Source organism: Malaclemys terrapin, chromosome 7 (genome assembly GCF_027887155.1).
Source record: "Malaclemys terrapin pileata isolate rMalTer1 chromosome 7, rMalTer1.hap1, whole genome shotgun sequence".
Classification (NCBI taxonomy): domain Eukaryota; kingdom Metazoa; phylum Chordata; order Testudines; family Emydidae; genus Malaclemys; species Malaclemys terrapin.
The window spans coordinates 70,806,349-70,818,859 of record NC_071511.1 but is presented as its reverse complement, the minus strand read 5'-3'; the positions used below and the strand labels follow the sequence as shown (position 1 = coordinate 70,818,859).

At 40.2% G+C, this 12,511-nt stretch overlaps 1 protein-coding gene across 1 annotated transcript in view; it reads left to right on the top strand.

Moving 5' to 3' along the window:
• Nucleotides 1-1,649: 1,649 nt before the first annotated feature.
• Nucleotides 1,650-12,511, top strand: part of MAT1A (methionine adenosyltransferase 1A) — a 29,552-nt gene continuing 18,690 nt past the window's right edge. The window contains exons 1-2 of the mRNA XM_054034818.1: nt 1,650-1,977; nt 11,650-11,727. Coding sequence (XP_053890793.1) covers nt 1,884-1,977; nt 11,650-11,727 — 172 coding nt within the window. The 5' untranslated portion in view covers nt 1,650-1,883. The remainder of the gene's footprint in view (nt 1,978-11,649; nt 11,728-12,511) is intronic.

Below are 12,511 nucleotides of genomic sequence, written 5' to 3'. Positions count from 1 at the left end.
GTGTAAATTATAGTTCTTGGGAAAGGATGCAGAAAATGAAAGTCTCAAGAATACAGTACTTGTGCAAATATGTATTAAAGCAAAAATTTGAAGCAGAAGTGACTTATCAAGTCCTCCTCCTGCTTGTAAAATAATCATAATAATCAGTGGAGGAGAAGTATATAGTCAGATGCCAAATTGGACAGTGACAAAGAGTAACAGCTTCGCTGCTGTCTAACTTGCAACGTATACGGAGCAACCAATATGTCCAGTACTGATCCATGAATCAGGTACATCACCATTGCAACTGGATGAAAAATACATCATAGAGCTTAATCCGATGCTTTCTGAAGTCAATGGAACTTTCCCATTTACTTCAGTTGGCACTGGACTGAACCCATAATGATATTTTTTAAATGAGGTAATCTTTATGATTCTTTTTTGCAGTGGTACAGTAGGTGCTGAGGACTCTGTATCTGCACATAGTCATTGTTAGGTTGTGTTTGGTAACATTTTTTCTATGAACATGCGTGTGCACACGCGCGCGCACACACACACACACAGAGTAAAATCTCTCTCTTTCATCCTACACCAAACACTGACTACCCTACCTGATGCTTGAAGTACCTTTCCCAGACCTGAAGAAGAGCTCTGTGTGGCTAGAAAGCTTGTCTCTCTGACCGACAGAAGTTCATCCAATACAAGATATTATCCACCTGGCCTCTCTAATATCCTGGGATCAACATGGCTACAACTACACTGCATGTCAAAAAAAGCTTTCCGTAGCCAGCCTGAGCAATAGCTTCCTTTGATCCATTTGTAACTAGATCTCAGCATCTCAGCTACATATAAATATTTTGTTTCTTCCCCAAGGCTTAGGCTGAGGTTGGGTACATTCCAAAGCAGTTCAGGCACAACCATGAAGATTTCTTAACCGGGAAAGCCTTTTTAGAAAAATGGTGGTGTTTTCCAGCTCCCTTAAATGAAAGGTCTGGCAGTCAGTGCATGTCTAATTGCTAGGGACTAGTAGGAATTACAGAAATTTTAAGATGGACTCTAATTAGCAGACGAGAAGGCAAAAGAAGGAGGAGGCTGAATAGAGATTGTTTACAAAATCAGATCAGCAGAATCTATATTACTCAGGTACTAGTTCATGTACAGTATTTCCTTTTAGAACAGCACACAAAGAATGCAAAGGTACAAGACTTTCCAGGGGAGAATCACACTTAGAGATGAAAATGAAAACCAGGAAACAAAGTCATATTGTGCTTAACAAACTTTATATCCCTGACTCTTTTGACAGGAAAGGGACAAGCTTACACAACTTTCTTCTATTTCTGTGTGATCACAACACATGCTTGAGAACACTCACAGCAAACAGCCCCAAACTAGGGGAGAGCTAAACCAAAAAAACCACTGAACTGAACTGAAGCTAGAACTCCTGTACTAACTCCTGCTGAATTGAATCTTTATGGTTACCGATCTTGCACAGGCTGAATACTGAGTTACTGAAAAGTGAGTTAATAAGTGAAATATCCCAATATTAACTTGGTCCCCTCCCAGGAAATGGGCTCTCCCAGTTCCCTCACATGATTAACCAGGCACTTTCACTTTTCCATATATAGGAGCAACTCACAGAGTGACAGCCAAAGTAGGTAGAGGTACAGACCTCAGACAGATGCCTGATCAGTACACACACACACACACACACACACACACACACACACACTGACAACACTTACTTCACATGCTCAATTCAAGTTTTTGTGGAAAGTAGTAATTGACAGAAGTGTTAGCCCTGCTGATAAAGAAGTTTAGTCCTTCCACTCAGAAAGGGAAAGGCACTAAAGACAGAGCTCTTGAACTACTATTTTGATCAACCCATCAGGAAAAGTGTCAAAATCATGAATGGACCAGTGGATGGCTTATGTGACCACACTGTAAATGATGAAGGTGCTTTCATGTTCACATCAGAGTCTGTGGGAGAAGGGCATCCAGGTAAGTAACTGGCTGCAGGGGTACAGACAAGTCAGAATATTTTCAATTAAATTCTGTTTAAGAAAGTCTGGTGAAGAATCCAGTCAATGTCAGTATTATCATACGGGGCGGTGGTGATGGTGGAGTATTTTTCCACTGGATGCTTATCCATTTAGACTTAAAAATGCTGGTGGTTATGATGCTGCTGCAGGATATGGTGAGTTGCCACTCTAATTCATATCTGTGAACTGGCTGTGTGTTCCTTCCATGTGGCAATTTGCTCTTGTTTCTGCTTGTTTATTTTGCATCTTTCTTTCAGCGGATTACATTTGAGATCATACTGCATCTCTGATAGCCTCAAGTTTCACACACGTTGAGTTCCACAACCTTGAAGTTTTGTGAAACTCTCCTGCATACAAGTTCTGCCATAAAACTGCCAGTCACAATGACAGGAATATCTCTGAGCAGGCTATTTCAAAACTGTTAAAAATGAAAGGCCCCATCAGCTATGCATGGCAGCCTCCTGATTCCCCTCCCCCATGATCTGTTTTTTGTTAAAACATATGGGATTGCTTAAGCAGGCAGTGGACAGTTATATGCTAAATTTTATGTATTATCAGCAGATTTTAATTTAATTTAATTTGAAAACAAATGATCATCTGCCATAAACATGCAGTTTGTTTCCTACAAATAATGCTAGAGGACAATGACCTATTTGATGTCCTTTAAAGTGTATTTTAGAAAACCATTTTGCATCCTCTAACTTTTGCCATGACAATGCCTTCCAGGTCTATGCACTTACTTGGATTATATAAGGGTGAATAATGAAATTGGACAGGGGGTGGGGTGCGGATGACCTATCTGATAAGAAGAAAAGGATCAGTGGCAAAACCAAAACTGCTTTTACGCTTCTCCAATTTTTGCTTACCTCCATAATATTAACTGGCTACTACAGGTCAAATCCTCGGCTGATGCAAACAGGTGTATCTCTGTTGACTTCAATGGAGCTATGCCAGTTTACAGTGTTTGGTGATCTTTCCCAATTGTCAGTGGCTGATGTAACAAGACCAAGAAACAAAGACACACAACTGAAGGGTAGGTTCCACCATAGTGTTTGCTCAGCAACTATAGAGCACATGCAATTAATAGCACCAAGAGTCTTATGTCATTCTAAAGAAGGCTTTTTAATTTAAAGCAACACTCTCAAGGATGATGGGTCCAAAATGTCTCTTAATTATTTTTTAATTCCCTCAGTCAGTGATGGTGAGCCGCCAAGCATTTGGAGATTTGGTTCGGATAAATACCCGAAAGTGCTTCACTTAGCTTCTTTCCCTTTCACCTTTTATTCTGTCTCCTATTCTTTGTCCTGATCCATCTTTAAGCTTAACTGACCCTCAAATTCCTTTCCTCATCTCCAAAAGTCCCTCTCTCAGCTTCCAAGGGCTTCACTGATGTCCTCCTCCCTCTTGCAGTTCCCAGCATCACTTTAATCCCCCAGTTCCCTTTCTGATCACCAGGAGGACTAACTGCACCACTGGTGATTTTTCATTGAGTATTCAGGCTTGTCTCTCTCCCCACTGAACTCTCTGGCTATTTAAAGCTCCCACATTTCATGGCTTCCTGGGTAACTGGAACTTCCTCAGGTCTTAGGAAAACTTAGGGATTTATAAGATTTGTGGACAGCATCTCCCCCAGCAGCGATTGCCAGATCTCCAAAGGTTTCAACTTGCATTTCTGTGAAGAAAGAGGCTTGTTGTAGATTTAAAAAAGAGAGAGCAGGAAGGTGCAATATGCCAGGGCTTTCTGAATTCCGCCATATACAAATATTTGGGTTTATTTGGTTCAAGTCAATGTTTGAGCTAACGTATGGGCCAGTGTTTGTTCTTTCCAAACCAACAGACCCATCCTCATATATAACAGTGTGAAAAACAATCATTCCTCCCAAACAAGAGTCAACAGGTTCCAGATTGGGGCAGCCAAGGGTGGCACCAAGACACCCTTTCAGCTCCCTGATCCTGGAGCTCTATCATACTCCAGCTGTCAATGGCCTCTTGGGGCTGTTCTGGCTGCTGGAGGTCAGCAGGATGCAGTTGCATCCTAGTCAAAACCCTCTTTTCCCCAGTTATGCTACTACACAGGCCCACGGGGAGGTGATGTAGGAGCTGCAACATTAGCCTTAGGTTACCCAAGAATTTCTCTGTGTCAGCTGGCCATTTAAGCTAGGCTTAAGTCTGTTTTCTGCAGATTTCACTGTGCAGCCAAACTGACTTGACGCAGACGCGTGAGTGGAGCAAAGCAGACTTAACAGGGCTAAGGATCTGCTCTAAGGTCTGTAGAGGGGTGTCCGATGGGAGAACACTATCAAATATATCAGACTAAATTCTTAAATTCTACCTTTTGCAAGTGTGTTCTTTTTACATTTGTTAATTGCTCAACCCACTGAACCTGTATTAAAATACAGGTTTCTCCCCAGTTTTCAAAGAACACTGAATTTGTTACACTACAGTAATATCCACTGCAATAGACGCATGACATAGTCTTTTACAAGAATATGAATTTGCTCCAGGATCTCAAGTTTGCTGAGTGTTAATGTTAAAAAAATAAGCTTCCTTGAATGCATTCATTCTAGCTAGGTGTCTGTATAGAACTGACGAAAGTAATGTATATGATAAAATTCCCAGGCACTGTTAGGAAATATCAAATACTGCCAAGTTGGAGTTGTGCAAACAGCAAGTGAGAGCACTTCGTAACAGAAGTCAGAGGCAGTCCGGGGAGCACTTATACATTATAAAGCACTGAAACAGATGAGCATTTGTTACCTGTAAATACATTTAATTTTGTGATTAGGGAAGAAGAGGAATTAGTTACACAATTTTAATTAAAGATGAGCCAAACCAAATGCCCAGCTCTGAATGCCCACAGCCTCTCAAGACGTTTGGATCCGGATCCAGATTTGAACAAACCAGCCAAAGCTAATTTTTATTTGAAACATTAAATTAAAACTAAATAGTAAAACTGTGAAAAATCTACCGTTTGAGCCACTGGGGTTGATGCCAGTGTTTACTTTGGTTTACACTTGCATAGATTTACATTCCTGATTCTTCTGTCACTTACACTGATGGAACTCTATTGTCTAAAGTGGAGTTACTCCTGAATTTTGCTTTGAGTTTCCAGTGAGAACAAGCCCAATAAGTCAAAGTATTGTAGAAATCTAAATCAGTTCTGTAAATATATAAGGTGAAACTCGGCATTCAGCTGCAAAATTGTCTGAAACCACAAATTTCTCTAGGTGGCAGCTCAAAACCATAAATCATCTTAGGTTTTCTCAAAACTAGGTCCAGGTCTGAGGCAGAGGCTGAAATACTGCCCATATAGAAGCTAACAGTAGTTTTCAACGGGGTTGGGATTTCATCCTGAGTTTTGAGTTTGTAACTAAAACTGACACCAGTTGACTCTTGCATAGTTTCTGGTTTAATTGTGAACATTTCTCTGTGATCCCTTTTAAATTTGTAATTAGCCCCTCCAGTCAATGGGAATGTCTAAAATGCCCATTGTTTCTCTTGGTGCCTCTTGGAATATAAAGATTCTGTAGCACAAAGAAACATTTCTTCTGGAAAAAGAGATGCTTAAGAATATCAGTGTGTTCTCTGCTGTGACTGATGGGAAATATTTCAGTGCTTCATAAAAGTGCTCCCAGTTTTTGATGTAAAATCTAGAATGGATTATTTGGGGGAAGTTACTATGTCAGTTGTACCAAAGTCCCCATCAGGGAGGACAGAGGAATCTTCTTTGGACATTGCACTCAATGAACTGGCTTTAGTTGAAGCTGTGTATGTATAGATCACACCATCTTTCCACACGTTTAAATAGATATACTATTAGAATTTACCACTTACAGAATCATACTATGTACTATCTCCACAATGTTCTCTATACCCTGGGCTCTTTACAGAAATTGGAGTAATCAGAAAAAGCAAAAGGCTGGCACTGTCTACATGTGGTAATGTCACATGCACAATATTAATAAATCCAGCAGCCTAGGTTTGCTGTTGGTGGATCCTCTAGTTGAAGGGGTGGGATTGTAACAGAGTTATAGCCCTTTTTACAGTGTTAATAGATATTTTAAATTATCATGATGATATTAATATAATAATGAATATGACAGAGTCCTCATGTTACAGATAAGATAACATTTGATGGAAAACTTTTAGAACATTCTCTTTAGACACAGAGAGCACTAAAATGTTCACATTTCTCTTCCTCTGCTGGATACTGTGGAAACATTTGATTGAAAAGGTATTTCATTTGTGACTGGTGATTATACCTCTCCTATCTGGACATTAGAATAATTTCCACAAAATTGTGCTTGATAACACTCAAAGAAGTAAAGCTCCTGGACAAGATCTTTAGTTGGTGTGAACTGGACGGTTTTCCCATATAAATGTCCCTCTTAACAAGAGAGGGAGGGGAAATACAGGGAATACATTATTTATTTATTTAGATGTAATGATCTCCTGTAGCATGCTCTATGCATCACATGTATTAAAAAAAACAGATTCAGCACAAACTGTTGAGATCTGACAATAATTAATGAACTGCCGTTACACAATACTGCCAAGTAAACATTATATAATAACTCTCTGTCTCCCACCTCAGCAGCTTAACCTCTTCACAAACATCTCAGAATAAAGGTGGGCTATGCAAAAGTGGTATTTTGTTCGTAGAAGGTTAACAAACCTGGGGTCTTGTAGACTAAAGAGGAGAGTGAATTCCAAATTCCAATTCAAGCACCTCCACTAATCACAACTGCATATGGGAAGCAAGATGTTTTCTCAGGTCACCAGGTCCCAAGCCGTTTAAGATATGCTCTACTTTGAATTGTACAGGAGAATTGACTGGCAAGAAACCCTCTGGCCAAGAAAGGGAAGCCATGCTGCATCTCTTTGATGATGGTGCATTATGCTTTGGAAGGCATTGTTCTCCCTGAGTCACAGTGCCTACCAGGTCCCAAACCTTTGGCACTTAAAACTAAACCCTCCTCTTCACCCAAAATGGCTGATGTAACTTTAAGCAGAATTGCCTCCAAAGAGAATGTCTTTCAGAGTTTTCCATGAAGTGTCAGGAAGTCTTTTAAGATAAAATAATAATAATAAAAAGTTTCCACTAAAAATGTCCTAAGGTTTTCAACCATATTAAAACAACACCAACCAACCAACCAACCAAAACCTTAATATTGCAAAGTAAAATGTTACAAAAAGTCAGAAAATGCAAATTCTTACAGCAGGCTTAAATTATTCACCGTGCACCTCCTGTATATTTGATGGCATTTAACAACATATACAATAATATTACTAAGCAATACATTTAACAAAAGAGAACAGATATGCAAAGTATTGCATATATTCAGTGTGGCTGAATTAATGTTTATGTAAGTATCCTCACTTTTACACTTTTGACTTTTTTTCATTTAAACAGTGCAGCCTTAATGTTGCATTGTCATAGTCTTTTAACTTAACAATCCTGTGTATTTTGTAAAATATAAACAATAGAACAGGAGGAAACATGGGGTGGGGGTAGAAACACTTTCTACTGCCACCTTTATGAGTATAGGGCTGATGGAAAGTTGGGGTTTTGACAAAATGAAAATTTTGTGGAAAATGCTTTCCCCAACTTAAAAAAAAAAAATTTTGTCAGAAAACTGCATTTTTTGGGCTGAAAACTGATTTTTTCAGATTTTGGCAGATTTTAGATGAAAATTTCAAGTTTTTGTTGAAATTCTTCAGTTTTTGGTTGTTGAAAATCAAAAACATCTAATTTTTTTAAATGAAAAGTCAAACTCTTGTCTGGACCCGTCCCATTTTCCGATCAGTTCAAATTGGGAGTCTGGTAAGTACTACATGGTTTCCTTGGAATGGCACACACCTTGAAGTGTGAAAATGATATATATGCACCTTAAGTAGAATGCAGAAAAGCTGAATATTGTCTCTCAATGTGCTTCAGACCTTATCCAAAGTCCATTAAAGTACATAAATGGAAGTCTTTCCATAGATATAGTAGTATGAAATCCTTACCCATTGGATCATAGAATATTGTAAGAAGCCATATTAGCTGACCTTGTAGGGGTATCATATGTAATAAATGATAAAGTAAACATGCAGTATTCCAAACTATATGGTCTGAGAAATCTGTGATTAATAAGCTATCCTGGGCATGTGTATCTCTTATGTCATGAACTCTGTACATAAATATGTATTTAATGATAAATATAAAATATGCAGCTGGGTTATTCATTATATCCAATCTACTCATATGGAATAAAGTATGGAGATAATCATAATATTTGAAGCATAGTTGTAGTCAGAAAGGGTAATCTTTACAAACAACATTGAGAGTTTTAATATTAGTTTTCCATATTAGATTTGTTTACAGATCAAATGAGATTTCCAGCTACCTGCATTATAAACTCTATCTGCAGGGCCGGCTCCAGGCACCAGACGAGAAAGCACGTGCCTGGGGCGGCACATTGTAAGGGGCGGCATTCCGGCCAATCTTGGGGCTGCACATTCCGGCCACCCTGCCTTGGTTCTTTTTTTTTTTTTTTTTTGCTTTGGCAGCCCGGTCCTCAGCTCCAGAGCCCCCCGTCTGGCTCCCCGCGCTCCGCCAGTCCCAGCCCAGCTCTGCAGGGGCATGGACCCTGGCCCAGGGGGGCAGGAACTAGCGATCCCCGCCGCTCACCGTGCCGCTGGGCTCCCCGGGACATGTCACTCCATGCTGCCTGCATTGGCCTCCGCCTCCCGCGCTGCTCTGAGCCCGACCCAGCCAAGCTGCCTTTAAAGGAGCGGCTGAGCCAGTACCTCCTGCAGCCCCCAGGGGCTCCGCCTGCCTGGCTGGGAGAGACACCCCAAGGCCAGAGGGGGGAGCCCCTCTCGCCCGGCTGCGAGGCTCCACCCTTCACCTCCCTGCGAGCCACCTTGACCGCCCTCCACGCGCTCCCTGCGGCTGCTGTTTTTTGTTGTTGTTTGTTTTTTGCTTCGGCAGTCTGGCCGCCCTTTTTTTTTGCTTGGGCAGCAAAAAAGCTAGAGCCGGCCCTGTCTATCTGGCAATGGAAAACCAAGCTGGGTTCTCTGCAGCCTTTTGCATCATAACAAACATCCAGCATTTCACAATTAGCTGGCAGTTTTGATGATGAGGCATGAGACATAATAGTGTCCACCTTGCCCTACCCTAGTTATATTGGCTCTGCAGCACTGCTGATGGCAGTAAAATCTAATTTGTTTCAATGAAACAATCATGCGATGATTACTTGTTCTGTTCATTCCCTCTGAAGCACCTGACATTACTGTCGGAAGACAGAATTCTGGGCTAGATGGACCATTGGTTTGACCCAGTGTGGCTGTTCTTATGTTCTTAAAGAAGTAGATGAGCTACAAAAACACATAGGAGAGGAAAGGGAGATATTTTTTGAAGAACCTGTTTTTCTACAACAGGAAGTAAGAAAGTGCCATATTTATTTGGCTACTCACTTGGTTACAAACATATTTTAACAAGAGGTAAGGAATTTTTCAATAACTCATTTTTTCATTAAAAAATGTAAGTTTTTGTTGAAACCCAAGCTGTTCACAAAACAAGGTCAGTTTGAACAAATCTCCTGACTTAAAAAAATATTGAGCGGAGAAAAAGTTTTGAAATTGTCAAAATGTCCCATTTCAACTTTTTCAAAACAAAAAGTTTCTGTTTCCAGGCTAAATGACTTTTTGTTTAGAAACTTTAGTAAATGCAGAGTAAAAAAAGTAGATGAAAAGGTCACAATTAGAATGTTAGGTTTTGAAAAGATCAAATGAAATGTTTCAATTGACCCAAACCATTTATTTTTTTGTTTTGGATTTTTACTTCATGAAATTTTTTACGATTTGGGCTTTTTGTCCTGATTAACAACATGACATTTTTTCGATATCTTGAAAATAATTCATGGAACAGTAAAATTGTTTCCTGGCCTGCTTTAATTTTAATATTTGCCTATTTGAAATTCATTTTGGGTGAGGAGATGCACTGGCTACCTCTATCGCTCATAGAAGAGTTTTTCTGTGAGTCAGTTAAGCTTGTGAATCCAAAGACTCTTGTGGGCTGATTTTCAGATGTCTTGAGCACTAACATTCCCATTACCTTTGCTGATGTGGGGTTCAATTGTGGGGGCTTAGCATTTCTGAAAATTAAGGCATTTATTTTGACAAACTGATGTCTGTATGACAAATGTATGTCCAAGTATCTGGAGAAGACTTCACTTTATATATATATATACGCACACCCACACAGTGTACCACTAATTTGCAGACATCAGCCTTTTCATTAAAATACTAACTAAAGAAGATAAGTTAATAGTGGGGTATTTTAAGACAATTCTGTCATCAACTCTCTTAGACACTTCCTTTCCCTCTGTAGCCATGGAAAGTTGTTTCTCTACACAATTAGCACATCTGCTAAAGGAACTCCATCTACATGGTGATTGGGTTTCTGGATGAGAATTCCCAAACATAGTTCTCTTTGGACAATCTGAGATGTTCTTTCACTCTGATAGGATGTGGTTTTATTTATTTATTTGGTCTAGTAAACCTATGAGACCAGTGAAGGGAATCACTAACAGTGCAATTCTATCTTCAAATCACTGTCCTGTTGCCCATATTCTCAAATTAGGGAAAAGGACTGTACGTTGTGTGTGGTCCTGCTGACTCCCTATTTATCTGTTAGAAAAGTTTGTGATATTTTTATTAACTTTGTGGAGGATAATGCATTCCCAGAGATGGGTAAAGCAGTAATAACATAATAATGATGTGACATATCCTGTCATATTTAGCAGCTAATAAAAAGACTTGGACAGCTGAGATCAGAAACTTAAATGGCAGAATCCAGTATATGCAAATCCTGCTAAACAGAATCACTGCTAAAATCAGGAATGTCGAATTTTAAATGAGAGACCAAAACTAATAGGCAGCTGAATCTCCTGAAATGTAGTGCATGATCCCGCTGCAATTGCATCAAATAACTGAACTTATTAATAAACCGGTTGTTAGGAAAAATAAAATCCTATTGAGTAAGATGAGGCAAACTACCATTTTCTGGCTGGGGGAAACTGGCTGTTCCAGAGGCTGCCCTTTCTATTGTGGATACATCTTTTATTAATATGCTTTATTTATTTGGAGATCTACGGATGTTTATAATTTCTTTAAAGATTTTTTAACGTCTCTTTCTTAGGCTTTAACTGCTGTATTACCTAGAAATGTATTATACTCTCTGTAGGACTGGAGCGGGTCATCTTAAAAGCTGAAAATTGTCTTGTTGGAAAGACTGTCCCCATCATTTTTCACCCTTAATTCACAGGCAAAACTGGCAGGTAAAGTTGCATTCAGTGCTAATTTACATCACCAATACCATACGGCATCTGATGCTGAACAGGTTGAAGCACCATCACTGTGTATCTTCTTTGCCCGGACAATGTGTCATAGGGTTTTTAAAATCTATATAAGCTTAGAAACTACAGTAATGGGGCCATATAAGTATGCTAGCTAGCTAGCTAGACAGATAGGTGATAAGCCAAAAACAGCTCCACAAACTATTTTCTTCTTCATTGTGATGTCAACAGTCCATAATTTCTGTAGAGAACACAGTTTTTAGACACATTGATCTGTTCTCTTTCAGATAAGATCTGTGATCAGATCAGTGATGCTGTGCTAGATGCCCATCTTCAACAAGATCCAGATGCCAAGGTTGCTTGTGGTAAGGACACACATTTTCTTCTTGCACTTAGACTAGATGGAAAAGTGCTTGTAATTTTCCCTTTGTAATGTGTAAATGTAGGAGGTTGATGGCAACATGTGCCTGTTCATTTTTTATTCTAATTATTGTGTTCAAAAATATATGTACAGTAACTCCTCACTTAAAGTTGTCCCGCTTAACGTTGTTTTGTTGTTACATTGCTGATCAATTAGAGAACATCCTCGTTTAAAGTTGAGCAATGCTCCCTTATAAAGTTGTTTGGCAGCCGCCTGCTTTGTCCACTGCTTGCAGAAAGAGCAGCCCATTGGAGCTAGCTGGTGGGGGCTTGGAATCAGGGTGGACCGGCAGCCCCCCAATCAGCTCCCTGCTCCCTTAAGTTTCCTGTGTGGCAGCCACCCAGCAGGCTATCAATTGCTGGCAGTTCTGCTGTCCCTCCCCGCACTGCCATGTTCTGGTCCTGTCCTTTGCCTTGGAGCTGCTCCTGGGAGCCTCCTGCTAGCTGTGCAGGGGCGGGGGTGGGGGAAGAAGGGGACTAATGTTAGGGTGTCCCCCTCCCCCCTGCTCCTGCCCCTCGCTTACCCCATTTCCATAGAGCAGGGTGGGGACACGACAGGGCTCAGGACGGAGGGAGCGTGCTGGCAGCAGGGGCTGTCTGAACTTGCTGATCTACTTAAAAAGGCAATGTACTTAGAGTGGTGTCAGTGTACTTAAAGGGGAAATGTGCATCACTCTCTCACACACATAGGGTGTGTGTCTCTGTATCTCTCTGCCATGCTGTCTCCTC